This window comes from Ceratocystis lukuohia, assembly GCF_044167205.1.
Source record: "Ceratocystis lukuohia strain C4212 chromosome Unknown Supercontig3_pilon, whole genome shotgun sequence".
NCBI classification, from domain to species: Eukaryota; Fungi; Ascomycota; class Sordariomycetes; order Microascales; family Ceratocystidaceae; genus Ceratocystis; species Ceratocystis lukuohia.
In genome coordinates, this window is record NW_027263522.1 from 2,948,957 (window position 1) to 2,970,418 (window position 21,462).

A 21,462-nucleotide genomic window follows, 5' to 3' on the forward strand; every position below is an offset into this window, starting at 1 on the left:
TTTTCTGTGAAACCGCTGGCTTGCTTCGATGAGTGAATATTGGCCATACAACGCAATTGGGTTGTAGAGTAGGATGTACGGCGCGGCATTTGGTAGGGCAATGTACATAATGTGGACTGTATTCAGACATTAGTTCTAGACACAATACTACTTTACTATCTGTCAATGAGATGGATTTCCTAAGGCTGGTAGTCTCTGTGACGGACTCCGCCGGTAGCCTCCAGTGTTGCGGGATATCAGCCTCGAAAACTTTCGGCCTTGATATTGCGGCACCAATCACGCCCTTGGCTCACTTGCCAGTCACAAAGTTTGACCTCTAGTACGATACTGACTAGCCCTGCTACACAAATCCCTGCACTATCACTCACGGTGGTAGCAGCCAAGCTGAACTCTCGATCTTCCAAAGGGACTTCGTCTAGAATCTTGGCAAAAGTATTGACATACACACCGCCGCCAAGCAGGCCCTCCCACACTATGATAGCAAATACGATGTATACATTCGGTATGAAAAATAGTAATGCCTGTAAAACTAGCACTAGGAGATTTGCTAGCTGTAGCAATGCTGGTGGGTACAATGCACGAAGCCGTAGCCATGGTGTTGACGAACGCGAAATAAAAACGCCTAGCTGGTACAGAAAACCGTAGAACGGATAGAACTCGCGGTAAGCTCGGAACGGCGAAGCCGGAGCTAGTGGGAATAGTAGTACGGGAGCTACACCTTGATTGATGCTGTACTCAGCAATGTATACGAGAAGTAACGGTGCCATGTATGGGACAACTAGTGCTTTGGCTCGCGCGAGATTGCGCTCAAATGAAGGCTGGGGCGAAGGACTACGAGAGAGACTGCCTTCGTCTGTAGAGGTAAGAGCGGAGTAGCCTGTACCCCTTATGGCAGTATTGACACCGGTCTGCGTTTCGTCATCGACGACATCGGCTTCATCGGTATTTGATACCTGCAAATAGCCATCACGCTCTCCTACGGCTTTTGCAAGCGGCTCACGCGGAAGTAAGACAAAGAACGAGAAAAACATTACCAAAGGAAGCGTTGCGGCTATAAGTAGTGTCGTCCGCACGCTAAGCTGTATCCAGTCGGTCAACATCACGTAAAGCCCGGCACCAACAAGCCCAGCAGCACCAGTACCAGAGCCCCAGGCAGCTAGTGCACCCGTACCGTAATAATGGGTTAGACCGAGAAATGAGAGCTCGCCACCGCCAGAGCTAAATGAGGCAAGCACAACTCCGAATAGCTTGGTGGAGATCGAGGCAGAGGCAGGGGCTGTGGCAACGAAGAGCATACCAGCGATGGAGAGCCCGATAAAAATCAGCACGCGTGTGGCATAAGGCACACGGTGAATGAAATACGGAGCCACAAGCTTAGTTAAGAACGAGGGGAGAACATCAGCGAGCAGGACAACGCCCTTGGGCACAGCACTACCAACGAGGTCCTGCGCAGCAGAGAGCAGGATGACGTAAAGGACGTTGTTGATAAGGCCTAGAGCCGGTTTAGCTAAGAGAGCAAGACAGAAGGGAAGTCAGAAAGGCATGGCTTACCGAGCAGCCAGAATGCTACTAACACAGAGGCCTGAGGTGAGGATAGCAAAGTACTGATGCGGGTTCGGTAGATGGCCCATGAGGAGGATGGAGAACCTGGAAGGGGAAGGCGGCTGATGCCTGCAGACAAAGTCATGACTGCTAGCAGTAGACACGGTAGTTGGATATATGGATGAGATGGGCCGAGTCTAATAGGATTCGTGACGGGAAGGATAGTGTGCTGAGCTACAGAGAAGCGGGCTGGGTTTTAAGGCCGGCGGCGGTGTGGTTCCTTATAGGGAGGACCAGGGGTTTGTGAGAGGAAGGGATATTTGTGGGTCTCTGTACTGATAATTTGTGGGACCGCTGGTATAATGTTACACAGGCCTTTTTTTGAGCCGGACGACATCAGTGACGATGATTATTGCCAAAATGAAAAGTAAGGCGCTATATTGGTGATAGGGTCATTTACACACGATGCAGCTTGAAAAATATTTAGGGATAACGCGTTGTTTCCCTTCTATATCGTGCTAGTTGAGAAGGGACCAAGACGCCATACTAGGAGTTTTAAAGACCCGGTTCGTATGAGGGCCGCACGATAAAAAAGAGAACACCAACGATATTGCGGAGGCAATCAGCAGCTGGTGCATTATGGGTAATAGAATCTGGCGGATATCGCGTGCGCTACTCGTACTGATGATGTATAGTGTACGTCACAGAAGAGGGGAATGGGTGTTTGTACTAGAGCCCTCCATGGTAGTCAGAAGCCTCAAGAAGCTCTACTGTTAAAAAGAGACTGTATAGGCATAAAATGAAAGAGAACCTGTAGCAGAGGGACGCACGGTCGTGTATGAGGTGATGAAAGTGCTAGAAAAATTGTTGTTATGGAAGCGTGAATATATAGACACGGGTCATTTTGGGATATGTAGCCTGAAAGACGAAATAAACACAGGACAGAACGGTCATGAGAAATGGTGCAGGTAACAAAAGAATGAAGACACTGGCTATATTGGGTTATATTGGAATTGTGGATTAGCCTTTAAGTCACGTGATGTGAATATGGACACTCTTGACACGTCCGATCATTGCTCGTGTAACCATTGTAGTTTTAAAGCAGCAACGATACTTCTAGAGAGGCAGGTGAAAATAAATCATGGTGCACCAGAGTCTTGGATGGCCAGAAGTACGGGCGATATACTCTGTTGAGGTAATCTAACGCCCAATCTGAAGCTAAATGAAAATTCTAACACTACTGATATTGCGCAGAAAGATGCTGGCAGGCCCATTTCGAATAAGCCACGGCTAGGCAAGCAGGTCGCAGTTTCGGCGAAGAAAGCTGACAAGGCTTTTGAACGGTCTGATGCAGGTATTTGATCAACAACGATATCGGCAGCTTAGATAAGCCTCTTTTAGGCTAACACCGGCTTATAGAAATGTTTGACGCCCAGTTCTGTCCGTTCCAGCCTCTTGATCAGCCACCAGTGTTTGCTCTGGTGACATTAACACACGTGAGTCGATGAGAAACGAACAAGGCAATGGGAAGCTTCCCTTGGCTAACAAAGCTGCAGATCGTGATAGGGGAGATGAAGCCGCAGTCACAGTGGCAGGGGCAGCTGGCAGACGACACACCGTACTCCATCCACACCATCATCCATGATGCAGATGTAACTCACCTCATTGCTTACGCCATTCACTTGCAAACTATTGGGCTCACATTCTTACTTATCCATAACAGCTAGATAGTGCCAATTGCTGCTGTGCCTGGGCCTTGGACGAAAACGATGACCCTGTCATTTGCGTAGCTGGCACCAACGCGGTTATTAAAGTTTACACACCAGACGGAACGCTGGCCAGAGTGAGTCGTCGATAGTTCCAACGCCCCTTTGCATTTCTTTCTATATATATCACTAACCTCGGAGCCTTAGACCCTTGTTGGCCACGGCGGAGTAAGCCAGTCTTTCCTATGGCAACAGCACTCCCCCTTCTGCTGCTTCTCTTGCTGACAAACTTCTGTTGGTCTACTTAGGAAATAAACGCACTGCAGACATCGCCGGCTGATCCACATCTTATAGCTTCGGCATCTAAAGATGTAACAATTCGCATGTGGAGCCTCAATGCGGCCTTCAAAGAGGCACCGTGCGTGTGTATCTACGGCAGCGATACGCACTGCGATGACCTTTTGACCATCGTGAGTTTCGAGTCTGTTTTTTCTGTACATCCTTTGACTGACAGTTTTGGCGTGGTGTAGGCCTTCCATAAGACTGGAAAATGGTTACTATCGGCGGGAAAGGATATGGTGGTTGCTCTGGTGAGAAAGAAGCCTCAGAAGCTTGAGGTCCTGTTTATGGGTGGTATAACTGACTCTATCTAATACAGTGGGCAGTACCGGCTTTCCCGGCCTCACCGGGCCCCATCGTCAAGCAAATTCTGGCCCCGCAGTTTTCAAGCTCGGAAATCCACAATGCTATTATTGATTGGTAAGCTAACTACTGCTGCTCCATTGACTCCTCTACTATAGTCCCCATCTAATTCTCGCCCTGCAAACATTTAGTGTGGCGTTTTGGGGTGATATCATAGTCTCGAGAGACTGCCACGAAGGCGGTGAGATTGTCGTTTGGCGTATTGAGGGCTTCTCATCCTCAAATCCTCTGCCCGCTGATGCCGTGGCTCCGTTCTCACATGAGCCCGACTCGTTTTCCCGCTCGGCCTTTGCTTCTTCAGTACATAGCAATGCTGGGCCGTTTCTTTGGCATCGCTTATTTAAGTTGGCTGTACCGTTTTGCGATACTCAGTTCTTTATGCGCTTTGGGATTTTCTCTAGCCCTGAGGACCCGCCGCATCTTTCTGATGCCATTTTTGGATTCTGCGATGCGAACAGCCTGACCAGCTTCTGGAACTTTCGTCACATCATACAGTATTGCGACTATTTCCGTGCCCTTCAGGATGCCGCTGCTGAAAAGACTGCTTGCAAGACTAACGGCACTAAATGGAAGCCTGAGACCCCAGGCTATCCACTCGGCGTAAAGCGCCCATCATGGCTATCCCCTATTCCCGGCCCAAACACTGCACAAGCCAAAGCCAGCTCAGGTCTCTCGCGCAAAAAAAGGGACAGCCAGTCTCTCGATGGGCTAAATAAGGACCATGTAGACTTCTTAGAGCAGTTTTATTCCCACGAGACGGCTACACAATGGGAGGGGATGTACGATGTGTCAAATCCACTTCGACCCCTTCAACCTCATTGGCAGTGCTTGATTAAGGGTCAAGCACGCATTGGGAGACAGGTCGCTTGGAGCCCTTCAGGGCAGTGGTGCATCGTCGCGATGAATAGGAATACTGCATGTTTTATGGAGAGGGTGCCAGTCGAGTCTAGTGAAGACTCTCCATAAGAAGCATAGTAAACTAAGTTTTTAGTAGAAGTGGACAGTCAATACATAATGGCGCTTAGTCTAGGCCTTATTTCGGATAGGTAGCAAGCTATTAGCCAAATCTGAGTCGTCGTCCTGATACTCTTCTTGGTTGTCCCGCAAATCCCCCCGTTCGCTTTCCTGTCCATTTCCATTTTCATCCTCGTACTCCTCCTGATCCTCCTCCTCATCATCACTCTCGGCAAACTCGCCCATCTTTAGCCTCTCTCTCACCGCAGCGCCCACATCAACCCCACGATCCATTGCCTTTGTCAAAGCTGCTTTTGCTAGACTCCGCAATTGCAGCCTTTCTCTTCGAGCTTCATTTCGCCCATGTGCACCCCCACCAGCCTGGGGCCCTGCGTCGGATGTCGGCACGGCTACATCGGCTGCGAATAGCAACGCAGTCGCATACACATGGTTTATACGTGGCTCACGTGAGTACGGCAGTCTCTCTAGCAATTCATGCACTGGCTCGAGCACTTTTGTGATACTCGCATATGTTCGTTCACGGAGAACTTCTTCTTGTGATACACGCCACTGTCGACTAGAAGGCTCCTTGGGCTCGCGGTGGCCCCCACTCTCCGTGGTATCGGGGCCAGAATACATTGCGGCACATCCTTCGCCATCCATTTGTGCTGCACGCATTGCAATATCTTCTAACGCTAATACGTGTTCGATATATGCATCGTACACCTCGCAGCTTAATAGCGCCAGCCAGAAGTCTTTAGCTGTTAAGCCCAATGATATGCTCAATTTCCATGGATACTGCAAGATAAGTTGCTGGAAGTACTCGCGCACCCGTGGCATATTCGCCGAGCATCCCCAGCGCTTGCGTGGGCTCTTGCCCGCTCGGCTCTCTGCCTCCGCACGTTCCTCCTCGCCAGCGCGCATCAGTAATTCCGCCCCGATAGCCCACATATTGTAGCGCCGGATATCTATGCGTGCATCCGCGTCTTCAAGAGCTGGAAGCCGCAGTACGGCTGCAAACAGGCGCTGTGCGCGCGTGACCTCGTCTCGATCTAAAAGAATATAGATCGCATCGAGCATTGGATCAAGATATCGCCGCACTTCAGCCTCTGGCCCACCACTACTTCTGGACCCATCAGCGCGACTTCTGTTGCGGTTGCGGGCCTTATTATTCCGGCTAAGAGTCTGTGATTTCTTGTTTTTAGAGCCGGTGTGACGCGTTTCGTCTTCCGCCTTAAGCAGCCCCTCATCAGCAGCTAGCTCGCCGTTGTTTGGTAGTCCATCAGCAGCCTCTAGATCCCCATCGCTTGGGTCTTCTTCTCTTTGGCGAGCACGTTTTGAAGGAAGCGCTTGGTGCGGGAAGTTGCGGTGCTTCTTGGACGGCAACTCAGCAGAGTCTGGGAGGCCAGCCAAACTCATCTGCATAAGAGTATCTTCGGAATGTGACAGCGGATTGATACTACTAGCAAAACGCTGACGAGCGCCAACTAGACCATTAGGTCCAGCTTCATAGTCGTCCGCATAGTCGTCATGGTCAATGTCTGATTCTGCTCTGCGTTTTCGGGACCGGATATTAGCCCATTCAGGCAAGTTGATGTAGGACATCAAGCGCGAGTGTACGGGCGTTTAGCTAGAAATGGGGAAACAGCAAAAAAAGGATAAGAGTGAAGGGCAAGTATTCGTTGAGCTAAACAGTATTTATGTTGATTGAGGGCACGAATATTAACTGATGAAGAGACGTTAAAAATGGTTCCTAGGGTATATCAAGGGTTGTAACAAGATATGTTAGGCAGTAGCCCCACAAAACTACGCTCTTAAAAACACTAGAAAAGTATCATGATGGGATACTTCTAGCTTCATGAGATTTTGCAGCACAGATCATTACTAACGTTTCAGCTACGTCATCAAGTCAACAAGGGAAAAAAATAGAGCTAAGTGCCCATTTAATAAACAGTAGAAGAAGAAAATAATATTGAGCGTGTGGGAGAAGGGGGATCGAGAGAGATAAAAGACTAAGGCGTTCGTGGGTGGCAACAAGAAATAACAATGGAGCGCGTCTACGCAGCACTCTCACGGTTTTGGCGGTAGGCCGACTAGAAAAAAAAACAGGGTTAGTCACATGTCAGAAGAAACGTTCCACAAAGGCTTGGACCCTAGTAGCAGTAATCTCAACAACTTACCTCCTGTTCGGCCTGCAGACCCTCAATAACAGGAGCCAGCTCGCTGAGAATGTCGTAGGCCTTCTTGTGGTAATCCATCTGGGCGGCAACCAGCTCCAGCAGGTTGCGTAGCGGCTCAGGGGTATCTAGAACCTGTAGAATAAGGAAAGGGTATTAGATTGTTTGTTAGTCATGTGGGGACTTGTAGGATGGTCTAGAGTTGGGGCTTGGGCGTAGAGGGCGCTTCATACATTCTTCATGACACCGACAGCCTCTTCAGTCTGGGTAACAAATTCGTCCTCGGCCTTTTCAATCTCCTCTTGAGCCTCAGGGCTCAGCTCGTTCTCGTCGACCGGGTCACGCTGGGTGCCCGTGACAGGCAGCTTCCAGGTAGCTCCGGTAACCCGGGCCTTGACGGCATCGAGGGTTAACCGTGAGTTTTCGACGTTCTTGCGGGCGCGCATGGCGAACTTCAGGTTTGTGTTGAGAGTGGTGGTCCAGCCGGCCAAGAAGTGACTCTGGATCTGGGCGTCCTGGGCTAGGCGGGCCTCACCAACGCGCTCCATGGCCAGAGCGTACTTTTCAAGAGCAGTAGCCAACGGGTCCTCACCAGCGCCGGTGTGCTGCTGATGCAGCAGCTGGCTACTGGCCAAACTAGAGCGGGCAATGGCATGGTTGAAGGTCTTGGGCTGGGGCTTGGCCGATGGCGGGGCAACGAGGGCGGCCTGCGCTTCGGCGGGTGACGTGGCGGATGACAGAAGATTGACCTTCTCCCCTACTGTGCGACTGAGGTCCTGGAAGGTCTCTTTGATGTTGGGAGGATAGTCGTAGGCTTCGTTAGAGTACTGCGAACTGTTGGATGTGATTCTTTTGGTTAGCGGCAAGGCACATATGGAGGGAGATTAGTGTTTGTTGGTCTGTGGGTAGTTCACATACGTCACAGTAAGCATTTTCTGATGCACCTGCTTGAGTGCATCAACACGCTTCTCGAGATCGATGTAGTCAGGGGGCAGCTGAGTCTATATAAAGAAATGAAAGGTTAGCACTATCAGTTGTTTTGTATTTGTCTCTTCATCGCCTGCTTTTCTTCTCCTACATACCTTATCTTCGGCCTGGCCAAGCTGTTCCTTGGTGTACTGGAACGTCCGGGAGGCAAATGGTGTAATCTGCGCTCCAAAGGACCTGTGGTTGATCAGAAAGGCCGTTAGCGCGAGCACGCGAACAAGATGGGATGAGGGTGAGGGGGGAGGGGGAGGGGGAGAGAAGAGAGAAGATGAACGGATATCGGAGGGCTGGGCTGGCCCAAGCTAGAGTTCATGTAGATTCTGCTCGAGCTGGGTAGGTGGAAGCTGGACAGCACAGAGGGAGGCCAAGTTTTGCTAGCTGTATGAACAAACAACAATGGCAGTTGACGTACGAGAAGGTCTGGCCGAGATTCTTGAAGTTGTCCATGGCGTTTGATGATATGATTGGTACGAGTCACACAAGCAAGAGCAAGAAAGAGAATAAATAATAAGGGCAGAAAATTCACCAGTTAAATGCGGGTGAAGAACTGCTGAGAGAAAGGAGAAGAACGATACAATGATAAGCAAGTGCTGGCGAGATCTTGTTTGAAAAGAACAGGAGGTCAAGGCCAAGGTGAAGGTCGTATACAACAGAAGCAGCGGAATGTCAACCACTACCAGTAGAGCTTAGCAAGGCAAGGCACCAGCCATTGAAGCTTGTGATTAAGCTGTACAGTCAGCTTGAGAGCTGCCACTGACTGCTGCCTTGATAGAGTATATTTAGTTATCCTTAGGCCTCTTCAGGGGGGTATTTGGCGCTACCTATAGAGTCCATGGGGGGCCCTAAGCTCTGAAGCTACAGGCTTTCTGCCTGCAACTTTAAGTCTCTAACCCCACTCTTCCTTTACTTTCTCATGACCCACCATTTCTAGTGGGGCTCTTGTTTGATCTTGGAAAACTAAACTCCGACTTTGCCTCGTGACCAGTCACATGATATACTGTGGACCGCCCCAAGCTAGCAGGGGTCCTGTCTAGTAGCAGAGAACAATCAGCAACGTAGAGGCCGCATTAAAGCTTGCTTGATCCATCGGAACCACAGTGACTATTCCCGAATTCTAGACGAGCCCTCCTCTTCCGCAAGCTTGCAATTCGTTACTGGCTCACCTTTGTGAGTCTGTCTCTGGACCAATCTTTTTCTCTTTGATCCCACTCCCAATTAACCCTCCTGAGCCTATCAATAAAAAGCAAAAAAAAACCTCTTGCTCTACACCCGCTCTCCCACCATGCGTCCGACTACCCGCCTGCTTGCACGCTACCTTGAGCCCGGCACCCAGACCGGTCTCACCGGTCTCTGGACCCACCCTACTCCGCGCTCTACGCTCCTCTTCCTATACCACCGCACTCTGGAACGGCTTTCAGCTTTGCCGGACTCCTCGTTATACCGCCAGTCCGTTGAAGCCGTAACAAAGCACCGGCTCGCTCTCGTCGAGAAGCAGGTGCCGCCCGGCTATGCCGAGTGGGCCGAACGCGTGCGCAAAACAATGGCAGAGCGCCCCGGTCAGTACCGCCTGCCATCAGGCAGCAATGATGGGGGCTTTGCCCACACCGTGAAGTATGGCGACAAGACCTTTGTCCTAGGCAAGGTCGCCCCGGAGCCAGATGTCCGTGTGCAGGAGTGGGATGGCGAGGCCGACGAAGGCCCTACACTTGAGGGTATCCGTACGCCTGAGGAAAGAGCGGATCAAGCACTGATTGCTACACGCAAGGTGGTAGACAAGGCGACGACATCGGTTGAGCTAGAGCCGGAACCGTTGCTGACAGCGGACCAGTAAGTTGCGAGCCGCGATTTTATGCGTGTGTTGATCCGTCTATACTAACATGATGGCAGAATCGCGGAGCTTGAGAACCAGATTGGTGCTGGCCTCATCGAGGAGGTCATCCAGGTGGCTGAGGGTGAGCTTAAGGCTCTTGACATTTTGGAGCAGGCCAAGGTGTAAGTTGGAGCCCGGACTCTTTTCTGAAAATCTCTGCTAACCCCTTTGTGCGCTGGCCTCAGTTGGGAGAGCCTTGAGGAACAGCCTGCCGAGGACCAGTGGAAGTACTTCGAGCGCAAGTAAGCAGGAGGGCTAAACTTGACGAAGCTGTCTAGCCGCGAAGAAACCAACGACCCAACCCTTCACATTGACAACCACAAGCATCCAACAGAAGACTGCCGTGTCCAGCATACAGTGGAAGGTCCACAGCCAATTCAATACCTACTACCTACCCACGGTATATAGAGCACCGGCCATAGCCTACAGCCAAAACATAACAACATACAATACAGTTACTACAGACAACCAGACAACCACCACTTACTGTCATCACATCATCGCTCACAGTTAGTCGGTTAGGCTTCATAAAAGGAAGAGGCCATGCCACCTCCATTAATGCCTATCTTCTTTTTTTCCGTTTCGTTTTGCTTACATGATCGATATATGTTGGTGATTAGTTCTCCATACACACATATACGTAGTCCTTTTCCATCTGCAATGCTTCAACTTTCCTTCCTCCAAAAATGTCAAATTAATCCCCGAAACAAAACAAAAAAAGAAAACATGTCTATATGTCATTAATCAGCGTTCAATCCCATCCTCGGGCTTCTAAAGTTTTCCCCGTTGCCCTGTGCCGTTTTCCGTTATGGCGTTTGCTCTTCCCTTCTCCGAGTTTCAGTCCTAGTCAAGCCACGTGGGCTGGATTTTCCTGCACACGTCTTCATAGTCTTTCAGGACCATTTCCCCAGGAAACAACTTCGGTGTCGTCCAGAACATGGTCCAGTGCGTATCTGGGAGCTTCATTGTGCCCTGGGACCGCTCAAAGTACCACTTGTTGACTGGGTTATTCATGCGACTGCGCCAGCACACTCCCTGAGGGAAGCAATCTCGCACCATAGAGTTGAACAGAATGTCTGCTACACCACTAGTGCCCTGCGAGCTTCGAAGCACAGCAAACTTGTCCAAATATGGCACAAATCGGTTTTCTTTATAGGCCATCTCTTCTGTCAGTCCCGACGGGCGCTCCCACGTCAAGATGGCCGCACCTTCATAGTTTCCGGCAATGATGATGCCCGCTAAATCATTCTCCATGCGCTTCAGATATTTAGCTACGTCAAGCTCACGTCCAAATGAGTCCTTGATGAGATGAGACAATTTGGGCAAGTCGATACAGTTGTCTGTAAGCCGTAGTCGGGGTGCGCCTGGCTGAGGTGGTACCCACCCAGTGACACTAGGACGTGGGTAGATTGTGACAGAACTGCCTCTCTTGACCAAGGTACCCATCCGAGCTTTGGGATCTGGTGGGGAAACAACTGAAGGGCCGCTGATTTTTTCAAACGGGAGTGAGGATGAATAAATTGGCTTGTCTGTCAAAAGATTATGGATAAGCGGATTTAAGGACTTTCGCGTCCGGACACTAGCGGCAATCCCGAATAGCTTAGATTTGGGAGGGTCCGCCGTGTATTGCTGCGTGATAGAACTGGCCGGACATACATTAGCAGCAGCCATAGGTGTGGTAATTAGGGCTGAAGATGTGGTTGGAAGAAGAGCCAATGTGTCTCTAACCACTTTGAGGCTACGAATATGTGAGACATTCTCGTTGTAGCCATCGGTATTGATTGCACCAGATCCGCTCTGCAGGGCGTCTTCAAGGTCTTTGAGAATCATGTCATATTCTTGATTCAAGTTGACAAAGCGATGCGAGAATCGAGATCCTCGTGAAAATGGAAGCCCGCCATTCTGGTCCAAAATGATGATCTTTTCAATTGATGACGCCATCGGGTTTTCAACAGGACCCCGACCAAGGAAGTCACTTGTAGCTGAAGTCTGCAGGTTTGTAAAATACTTGACCAGAGATACCAAGATGCTGTCAGGAGCAGATGCAACATTTCTTAGTGTGCATGGTTCGCTAGCTAAGGCTGGCAAAATAGGAATCACGTTTTTTGCCAACGTTTGTTCAAGCTCTCTAGGGTAGGCCACAAAAATTCCATCCGCTGAAAACGGAATGTTTGAGGCTTTCAGATTTTCATCAATAGCAAGAGTGTTCTCAACAACCTTTGCTCCTGGACCGCGGTAGTTATTAATGGCATATCCGAGTCTTTCGCATTGTTCTCTGCTAATTTTGTTGGTTGCTGATGGTCCACAGTCGATGACAACAATGCAGAGTAGGCCAAGAGTGCGGAGTTGAGACAAACTCTTTGCAACGCCCTCTTTGGTTGCCTCGTCCATGAGCTGCGGAAAGCGAATTTGCATTAGAGCAAGGTGAAGAGGAGGCATCTCTGTCGCACTGGCAGAGAGCTGGGGCTCTGTGGGTGCATATTGTTTGATTTCAGTTGATAATGCATTTATTTGGCGCTCTAGTGGAGCGACAGCAGTGGGAGAAGCAACCTTGGTTTGGAGCTTCTTTTGGTCTGGTTGAATCTTTAAACGAAGCTTCAGCGAGTTTTCCGCAGAAGTATACTTTTGAAGGTAGCCTTTGGCATCCCGCTTGGTTGCCGATGCTTCTAGGACGGAAACAAAGAAGTCCTGTACGAATAACTTATCAGCAAATGTCCACAAGACTTGTGGGCAGCAAGAAATACGACTTACTCTATCGAATTCGGTTTCCACCTTGGATTTGGGGGAGACTCCTGCTGTACCAGAGTATGACCTTGATCTATGAGGCTGGGCTAGGGTTGCTTGACATGGCCAAGATTCATTGTGGTGCTAGAAAGCCGATTGTTAGTAGCTGTTATGAAACGAATAGTTGAATTGTCATACACAGTGTGGTCCAGCAAGCTTAGAAGCTGCTGAGAAGGCCTGGCGTCTCAACATGGCGATAAAGAAAAGCAATATTGTCGATCGTCAGGGTTCTATTTCTTTTGCCAGGATTTCTTCATGCACCGCTCGGACGAAAAAAGTAACGATGACGAGACATCCAAGACGCAGGTTCAAAGTGGTTGCTTGTCGAAAGCCAAGACCTTTTTGTTTTTTTTTTTTTTTCGTATTGTAGCTGTAGACTAGGAGCTTAGTTTTTTTTTGCAGGGTAACTTGGAGACAGACGACCGAAATATCGGTAGGTAGAGGGTTTTATGTAGTGGGCTAGATGGTGGCTTGCAGAGAGATAGAGAAAAGAGACTTAGATGATAGAGAGCATTGAGGAACCTAGCCTAAAAGGCAATGGTACAGAGTATTTGAGTGGCAAGTACAGAGGTTAGGTGAGCTTAATATGGTAACGTGAAGTGGCAACTATTGTTGAAATGAGCAGTAGCATTGATGATGATGGATTTGACTTGGCGTTAATGAAAAGGAAAAAAATAATAGATGAGAAAATTTCGGGAAGAGGAGAAGTAGACAAAGAGCTAGAAGTAGCATCAAAAAGGGAAGGAAAAGAAGGGAAAGGAAAGAACAGAAGAAGTCAGCGCATATCGCAGATTAGAGGATTAGAACAAAGCAATTACCAAAAACAACGACGAAGGTAGCTCTGCTTTTATGACTGTGACAGCAGGGTTCCATAAAATGGGCCCTTCGTCATAGAACTGAGGCAGGGTGGTGAAAAAAAAAAGAGTGGAATCTATAGCTTCTTATCAATAGAATGGCATCCTGATCTATAAAGGGCGTGAGATGTTAGTCAAAAGCCTTCAGAGCTCAGTAAAACAATGTCTATTGCAACTCTGTACATGTAGTCTGCAGCATACGTACAAAGCCAACCCACGTGACCCCTGTTGGCGACTCGAGCCTTCGGCCTGGCCTGGACTTGAGCTGATCTGATGTGATCTAATTATATATAGTCTCCGTTCTGGCCCGAAGGGCAATGGAAGAAAGTTGTCTAGGGTTTCGGTCTGGGTTTCTGTTTCGCATCTTGACGTCAAGTAATTCCCGCCACATCGCGATGTAGTGCCAATCAAAAGAGTACGTGTTTCAAATGCGGGGCTTTAGTGTCTTATCGTCAGAGCTTGGAGAGTAACTACCTCAAATTGCAGCATAGAAGAACAGCTTTGTATCCGTTCCCGCTATAGTATCGTGAATCGATTTCTAGCAAACTATTCTTACGCTGAACCTAAACCAACTCGCCTCAAATATATTTCCTACTCAACACTCCGTCCCACACCACAATGGCTCCTCGTCTTCTCTGGATAGGCCTTGGCAACATGGGCCGCGTAAGCTCTTCCCACTCCCCATACGTTGCTAGCCCTACTTGTATAGTACAACTACTAATTCTTGCTGTGTTTAGGGCATCACCAAAAACATCGTGGCCAAGGCTAAGCTCGACGCCCCTCTTCTGATATTTAACCGCTCACCACAGCGCTGTGCAGACCTCGCTGCTACACTGCCTAGCGGCAGCATTGAGATTGCCAACTCTGTTACCGAAGGCGTTGCTGCTGCTGATATTATCTTCACATGTCTCGCCAACGACGCTGCTATGACCGAGACCATTGATCAGGCCCTTAGTGGACCCACCCCTGTGACCGGCAAGACCTTTGTAGACTGCTCCACAATTCACCCTGACACCACTGAAGCCATTGCAGCCAAGGTTCTTGCTGCCGGCGCACAGTTTGTAACGTCGCCTGTGTTCGGCGCACCGGCTATGGCGGACGCCGGCCAACTGATTGCCGTACTTGCCGGGCCCAAGGAGGCTATTGCGCGTGTCAAGCCGTACTATACTGGTGTTATGGCTCGGGCAGAAATTGACCTTAGCGACCGGCCGTACAGCGCAGCAACAACGCTCAAAATCATCGGCAACACATTTATTCTTAACATGATAGAGCAGCTAGCTGAGGGCCTGGTGGTTGCCGAGAAGAGCGGGCTGGGCACGGCCCCACTGCAAGAATTCGTCAACCAGATGTTCCCTGGTCCGTATGCCGCGTATGCCCAGCGCATGGTCGGCGGCGACTATCACCAGCGTGAAGAGCCGCTATTTGCCGTAGATCTAGCACGCAAGGATGCGGGCCATGCACTGAATATTGCCAAAGAGGCCGGCGTGAGGCTAGCAAACGTCGAGACAGCAGATGCCCACTTGGTACAAGTCAAGGAAAAGGCCGGCGAGAAGGGAGACATTGCCGCAATCTACGGTGCCATGAGGCAGGAGTCTGGGCTCAAGTACGAGAACAGTTAATGTCTATTGTATTGTATTGTATTATTTTACGTCTACCTACCAATTATTTCGCGGTAATACGACGGGCAGTTAATGTCTACAATAGATAGAAGCGTATATAGCCTGCATAACCTTTGATTGTACAAAGCGGACTCAATAGAGCCAAAAGGCCAAATGTATCTTGACACTAGTCACGTCTGCTTAGTCATCACGTCAGTCGTTATTATCATGCCCTTGATCACCGTTGAGGATAGCTTTAGCTTGCTCAAGATAAATAACCTGAAAAGATACAAGCAACAAGACAACTTGTTGATGAAAGGAAACAGAGGCCCATAACCTCACTCAAGCAAGGTATTTCTGGTTCTTTGTGCTCCTCCTTCGTCGCCTTTCGCTGAACGCAAAGCACAGCCTCATATTTGCTGGCTCGAGTTTATTTATTAAAGCACTCGACTTTTTTCTATAACTTTTGTTCTTCTTTTTTTTTCCTTCGGCGCGTTATTTAAGTTACAATTACCGCAATTCCCTAGGCTAGAAAACATTGCCGACGATTTATTAGCCAACTTTCGACGACGATAATTGAAGAACAGCTGCACCAAGAATCTCTGTTAATTGATATTCCCGCCCCTTTCATCTAGTCCTAGTAACGACAACAAAATGGCGACCGGGTAAGTCGTCCTACTTCACCTGTCTGGTCCAAAGTCAGGCTTGGTACGCAAAAAATTACCATCAACATGTCGCGTTACTAATCAATCGCCCTTGATTTCTTCTTACAGCTCGTGTATATTCATTGGTCTCTTTATCTGCGCTGCGCTCGCCGTCGCCGCTTACTTCTTCGCGCCCAAGGGCCCCAACCAGATGTACGTCTCACCCAGTGTCACTCTATATCACTCTACGCCTTCATACTAATCACGGCATCTTTTCTTCAATAGTCTCTGGCGCTCCTCGCTCATCCTTGCCATTGTGTCCTGCTATCTCATGTGGGCAATCACCTTCTTAGCGCAACTCAACCCGCTCGTAGCCCCGAACCGGATCGATCTGCGTGTACCGTCCCACCACGACATATAGGCACGCAGAAAGCGACCCGTGGCGATTTGGAACTGGCGGCGTCTGTTTTCTATATTCTCTATCTCTCTATTTGCTCTTGTTAGAAACATGTGGATCGAGAAAGGGCTTGGGCAAGCATGAGACCAGGAGTCCTGAAAGAACCTAGTAGAGGCATGCTGGGGCAGAAACTCGCGCTCACAGCGCATCCCAGTATTCGCTCTCGTACTCTTCTTGCTGTGGAATCGTTCTCTTCCAGCCATGCCCTGCCTAGTCCACCGGCGTTTACACTGCACTCTTTGTTCTATTGTTGTTCTTTGTTTTTTTTTTTGCTATTTTGGGAATGGAATCATAATATAAACTGTTCACATGTCATTCCCCTCATCTATCCGTCTTTTCTTACCCAACAGCTAGCTTCTCCAGCCAATCCTTCGCATACAAAACTACGGCCCACATTGCCCGGCCCTCGTCTGCCACACTACCCTCTCCCAAGCTATCCAACCCACGCATTCCCGCTGCCCAAAGAACCGCCTGACTTACTGCCCAGCGCGACAGCGTCCCGGCAAGCGTCAGGGCTACTGCCACACTATAACCACTATTCAAAAGGATACGTAGCGCCTCGATGTTATTGGCCACAAGCGCCCAACCCAGTGACCGTGCAGCTGCCGGCACGTCGTAATCCCAGATGACCATTAGCATGGGGAACAGCTTGGTTGACGATGAGACCATGAGTGCCGTTGATACAGAGTTGGGCCGTGTGTAGCGTGGAAAGATGCGCAGTAGACATAATGGCGACCAGGCTGAGCATGTAAAGAAGCGAATAGACATGTGGAAAGCAAGCGTGGATAGGGAGCAGAGAGCAACTGCAGCATGAGAATAGCAGTTATAGTGTTAGTCGAGCTATGCGCATAAGGTAGAATCACTAGGGATCGTAAGGGACGGGAGCTCACGGAAAAAGCAGTACTGTAGCACAATCGGCTGCTGTGTGAATTGCGCCATACCGTTTACGGAAAGTGACGATTCTAACACAGCATTGCGCTTTTCGATGCGAGCCCACGTGAGGTAGACGTCAAACAAGAAGAGCATAACGCCTAGTCTGACGATGGACGGCTAAAGATAGATAAAAATGTCAGCTGGTGGGGGAGGAGTTCTCTCTTTCTCTCAACTTCGGGTCCCGCCGAACTTGTAGTGCCACTCCGCACTTACATCAAACCGGTCCTTCTCTCCCATCATGGTATTGTGCAGCAAATGGCGATACACCTGTGGCTTGATCAGAACCATATCAATGAACATGACCACAAAGTCATGCTCGACATACTTGTCGCAAAAACGCCCGCACTTGCGGCACACAGTCAACCGAATGTTATGGCCAGTGCCATCATTGCTGGGCTTCACCAGAACATCTTTAGCACTGCCATTGTTGCTGCTCGTCGTGGCCGAGTAGTGCGTCCAGAGCTTTTCCACAGGGTGGCTGCACTCGATGCAGATGGGCATGGCGTTAAAATAGGATAGGAGTTGCCGGTACACCGGAGAAGGCGGTGTAGCTATATCACGAGGCTACTCGTTGTAGCTAATCGTAGTCACCTCCGTGTTGGCGTCTCCACCAATTCAATGCTGTATAAACCTGCTGCTTCACAGGTGCGAGCAAGAGGCTTCGCCCTGGTGACCGACCGAAAATGATTCCTCGAACACGGTGTATGTCCAGAAATAGAAGAAATGGCAAGAACAAAAGCACAAGAGCCGACGCCTTCTACAGCGCCCATATCAATTCACCATAAAGTTGGACAATAAAAAGCGAAGACACACACCCCTTCACACGTTGAAGCTAGAAATCTTATCATCACGTGACTTTAGATTAAAGCCAAAGCTTTCTTGGGTACAAAAAACCCAGCATCTTGAATTCTTTGTTGATATCCATATTTTTAAGCTTGTGAAGCTTTCAGAAGTTCGTCATAAAAGACTCCTTTCTCAACAGTGACGTCACCAAGGCTCATAAGTAATAGAGGCAGACTTTCAACAGTACTGCCTGCGGAAATTCGACCATCTTAAGAAATAAAAAATAAAAACAATGTTCTATGTACCATGTTAGTATAAAGCTATATGCCTGAGTTATAATGCGAGCCAATGTTAAACGAACAATGGAAACCAAAAAAAAAAAAAGACGACGTTGTACTGTAAGCAATATCAAGACGGCCAAGACGATAAACAGTAGCAAAAGAAATCAACTCTCCTCATTTCCCTTCTTCCCCCCCCTACGTGCTCGCATTTCTCCGCTGCCCACAGCTCCGGGTCTCGACACCATTCCCGACCCTGACACCGCTCGTTCCCCACTTCGATCTGCACTTTTGCGGTAGTCCAGACTAAATACTGGTGGTTGTCCGTCATCACTCAGGTTATCACCGAGCTCAATAAAATCGCTAGAGCCAACCGCACCATCACCGTCTGTGGCATTACCGTTTATCCCCGCACCACTACTGCTTCCAACACTACCTCTGGCGCCTCGCTTCACAGCTCGCGGAGAAATATCTGTCTTTGCAAGTGCTCCACGCACCCATGTTTCCACGGCAGCAGCCATTCGATCAAGATTCGTGCCCGCGCTATGTAAAGACCTAGAAAAGTCGTCACTTGTAGCACCACCTACACCGGCAGTTGCCGAAGGACCATTAGCAAGCACACCTGGAACATCCCTAGAGATACCCAGTGATGCTGTTTCCGATCCCATGATGGCCATAGATGGAACCGCTTCCATGCTTAAGCCAGGGATATGCTTCTTGGCCCATTTGTTAAGAATATCATTGGCTGGCCCAGGAGCACGAACACTGAGACTACCAACACCACCTGCCTTGCGCATCCATACTGGCAGAGTCTCTTCACCGCCACTTGCACCACGAGTATGATAGGCATTGGCTGTAATTGGGGACGTAACCGAAAGGCCGGGCCGTGCACTTAGCAAACTAGGTCGTCGTGTGTTGGGCGTGCTTGAGTTCGGTATAGATCCTGGAGTCGAAGCATCAAAGCTCTGTCGCGGTGTAGACAAAGATGACACAGTATGAATGCTCTTTTTCCGGCGTGGCGGGAAGTATCCTAAAGCCTTTTTAGACATCCGACCAATCTCTATGGGGGAGGTAAAATTCTCCAATGCCACCCATCGGACATGTTGCCATGGCTTATCTGGGTTTTCTTGGGTGTACGAAAGGGAGTCTGTGGTGGGCGAGGTTTCCGTTGAAGCTGAAGCAGAGGTGGATGTGCGAGACATGAAAAAGTCGTCAATCTCCTGCTGTTGTTTACGTTGACGTATCTCCTCGCGCTCAGCTAGCGTTTTGGTTTCAGAAACTTCCTCTGCCACTGGCGGCGGATCGCACACCTTGCCTTTGACCCGGCAGGCGTCTACAGGCAGAAATAGGCGCTTGCGAAGCTGTACGTCATTGGACCACATGCCATTGGCCTTTTTGAGGATATCTTCGCGGCAGTGATACTTGAGTACAAGTCCAGCCAATGTATCGCTAGGGGCTACGTAGTGGATATAGACCAGCTGGTCTTCAACCTCGGAATCGTCAATATCCGGCCGTGTCAGCTCATCCGAGTTTCTGTGCTTGAACTTGCCGCTCACATCAAGACCTCCATTGACGCCTTCATGGCTCTCCAGAACGGTGGCGCGACGTGCAGCTGTTAGTGCCGCTTCCATTTCGGCTCGTGAGCCAGCGGCCACGTCGTCCATGGTCCTTCGACTTCGTCCTCGTGATACGCTCTGTTCCGGGGGTTCGGGACCCCAAGTGATAGGAGTCGTTGATGATTTTTTAGATTTATGGCGAGATACATGACCACCCTGACTTCGGCTACGGGAAATCCAGCTCCCACTAGTGTATAGGCCATTTGCATCCTGGGGGCTAGATGAAAAGAGAGAGGTAGCGTAGTCAGTCACAGAGGCCCAACTATCCCCAAGAAAGGACCCAGGGCTAGGTCCTAAACTTCCGCTTCGAGCCGCATTACTCCCAGTGCGAAAGCTAGAAACCCCAGTTGTGCTTCTAGTGTACACCCTGGGATCGTCTTGACGGCGGGTATCGTCACGATCGGCCATTCGAGCCGTTCCTCGCATTGCGGTCGGGCTTTTTGTCGCGGCATTCTTCGGCGATGAGGTCAGAGACGCAGTCTGGGCTTCGGGTCTCTGATGACGTGGCCGCATAGCGCCAGTAGTTGGTTTTGTCTCCATGGATTGTAGAAGAATAGGGAATACGACAAAAGACAAAGATGCGGGAGTTCAAAAGAGGGAGAAGTGCACCAATGCCAATCTTTGAGTGCAGTTATCCGATTATTCCAGGGTTCAATTGTAATTCTTCTTCTTCTTTTGTTTCTCAAGTCCCTCTCGTCTCGTTCCTTCAGCGCAGAACCCGGCGGGAGGTCCCGAAAGAAACCATCTGGCGGCAGCAGCCGGTGCGGGAGATCGGGAGGACGGAGCGGAACACTAATTACCTAAGGCCAAATTGCAGTCGAAATGGGAATCGGGGCTGATGATAAAGTAGGCGAGGGTAGGGGAGAAGATGGAAGGGAAATGATGAGGCGGTGGGAGGGCCAAGAAGTCAAGATAGGTGGACTTTCGCAAAAAAAAAAACGGAGACGAACAGAGGAGTTCGACGTTAAGCGGATTTCTGTGACTTCCTTAGTGAACGAAGAGTAGGTAGGTAGTAACGAATAAGGAGGAAGAAATGCCAAAAGAAAGCAGGTTGCTGACTTTGTTTGAATTGTATGAATAATGGAGAATCAAAAATCAGGAAGGCGCATTTAAGAGGAAGGAACCAGTAGAAAAGAGGAAAAGGAGATACTTCGGAGGCGATAGCCACAGTAGAAACAAGGCAATCAAATCAGGGAGTGGGAGAAAGAATAAAAAGGCCTGCCTTGTTTGTCGATGTTTGAACAGCTTTTTCTGATGCAAAAGAATAAAAAGGAAAACAGCAAGTAACTCTATAACAATAATCACGACAGAAAACAAGAGGAAACAACAGAAAGCAGAAGGAGGAAGCTTGGTGTTGACCTCTTCTGTTTGATTCCCACACTAGAAAGATGAGGAAGGAAGAAAGGGAAAAAGTACGCAGTAGAGGGAAGGAAGAAAAGAAAGAGGCTCAGGAACAGAAACAACCCTCCTCTGTTTTGGTTCTTGCCTGAACTTGTCTGCACCTTTTCTCTCTCAAGAACCAAGGGAGCAAAAGTCACTTTACACCCTAGTCACAATACAGAGATACTTCCGTTATC

The 21,462-nt window shown here is 49.3% G+C and overlaps 9 protein-coding genes across 9 annotated transcripts; 3 read left to right on the plus strand and 6 right to left on the minus strand.

Moving 5' to 3' along the window:
• Window positions 1-289: 289 nt before the first annotated feature.
• Window positions 290-1,687, minus strand: HOO65_030749 (Protein BTN1; the record flags this gene model as incomplete). Its single annotated transcript, XM_071002194.1, has 4 exons — window positions 290-316; window positions 369-472; window positions 608-1,492; window positions 1,552-1,687. 4 exons carry the CDS (start codon window positions 1,685-1,687, stop codon window positions 290-292), a joined length of 1,152 nt encoding a protein of 383 aa, XP_070860428.1.
• Window positions 1,688-2,683: 996 nt separating this feature from the next.
• On the plus strand, window positions 2,684-4,916 carry HOO65_030750 (WD domain-containing protein; the record flags this gene model as incomplete). The annotated part of the gene is made up of 9 exons (XM_071001959.1): window positions 2,684-2,737; window positions 2,797-2,896; window positions 2,962-3,038; window positions 3,099-3,194; window positions 3,266-3,385; window positions 3,575-3,718; window positions 3,779-3,838; window positions 3,907-4,007; window positions 4,049-4,916. The coding sequence occupies 9 exons, from the start codon at window positions 2,684-2,686 to the stop codon at window positions 4,914-4,916; spliced, it is 1,620 nt and encodes a 539-aa protein (XP_070860429.1).
• Window positions 4,917-4,976: 60 nt separating this feature from the next.
• HOO65_030751 (Protein GVP36) lies at window positions 4,977-6,509 on the minus strand (the record flags this gene model as incomplete). Its single annotated transcript, XM_071000484.1, has 1 exon — window positions 4,977-6,509. The coding sequence occupies one exon, from the start codon at window positions 6,507-6,509 to the stop codon at window positions 4,977-4,979; it is 1,533 nt and encodes a 510-aa protein (XP_070860430.1).
• A 452-nt stretch (window positions 6,510-6,961) lies between these two features.
• HOO65_030752 (uncharacterized protein) lies at window positions 6,962-8,515 on the minus strand (the record flags this gene model as incomplete). Its single annotated transcript, XM_071002144.1, has 6 exons — window positions 6,962-6,997; window positions 7,085-7,216; window positions 7,315-7,915; window positions 8,000-8,082; window positions 8,164-8,245; window positions 8,481-8,515. The coding sequence occupies 6 exons, from the start codon at window positions 8,513-8,515 to the stop codon at window positions 6,962-6,964; spliced, it is 969 nt and encodes a 322-aa protein (XP_070860431.1).
• Window positions 8,516-9,350: 835 nt separating this feature from the next.
• HOO65_030753 (NADH-ubiquinone oxidoreductase 29.9 kDa subunit) lies at window positions 9,351-10,184 on the plus strand (the record flags this gene model as incomplete). The annotated part of the gene is made up of 3 exons (XM_071002354.1): window positions 9,351-9,895; window positions 9,956-10,060; window positions 10,124-10,184. The coding sequence occupies 3 exons, from the start codon at window positions 9,351-9,353 to the stop codon at window positions 10,182-10,184; spliced, it is 711 nt and encodes a 236-aa protein (XP_070860432.1).
• Window positions 10,185-10,781: 597 nt separating this feature from the next.
• Window positions 10,782-12,914, minus strand: HOO65_030754 (Amino-acid acetyltransferase, mitochondrial; the record flags this gene model as incomplete). Its single annotated transcript, XM_071001982.1, has 3 exons — window positions 10,782-12,626; window positions 12,690-12,806; window positions 12,861-12,914. 3 exons carry the CDS (start codon window positions 12,912-12,914, stop codon window positions 10,782-10,784), a joined length of 2,016 nt encoding a protein of 671 aa, XP_070860433.1.
• Window positions 12,915-14,194: 1,280 nt separating this feature from the next.
• On the plus strand, window positions 14,195-15,195 carry HOO65_030755 (6-phosphogluconate dehydrogenase 2; the record flags this gene model as incomplete). Its single annotated transcript, XM_071002308.1, has 2 exons — window positions 14,195-14,239; window positions 14,314-15,195. The coding sequence occupies 2 exons, from the start codon at window positions 14,195-14,197 to the stop codon at window positions 15,193-15,195; spliced, it is 927 nt and encodes a 308-aa protein (XP_070860434.1).
• A 1,123-nt stretch (window positions 15,196-16,318) lies between these two features.
• On the minus strand, window positions 16,319-17,709 carry HOO65_030756 (Protein arv1; the record flags this gene model as incomplete). The annotated part of the gene is made up of 5 exons (XM_071002198.1): window positions 16,319-16,370; window positions 16,418-16,485; window positions 16,756-17,078; window positions 17,166-17,325; window positions 17,422-17,709. The coding sequence occupies 5 exons, from the start codon at window positions 17,707-17,709 to the stop codon at window positions 16,319-16,321; spliced, it is 891 nt and encodes a 296-aa protein (XP_070860435.1).
• A 727-nt stretch (window positions 17,710-18,436) lies between these two features.
• Window positions 18,437-20,425, minus strand: HOO65_030757 (LysM domain-containing protein; the record flags this gene model as incomplete). Its single annotated transcript, XM_071000485.1, has 1 exon — window positions 18,437-20,425. The coding sequence occupies one exon, from the start codon at window positions 20,423-20,425 to the stop codon at window positions 18,437-18,439; it is 1,989 nt and encodes a 662-aa protein (XP_070860436.1).
• Between the last annotated feature and the right edge of the window lie 1,037 nt (window positions 20,426-21,462).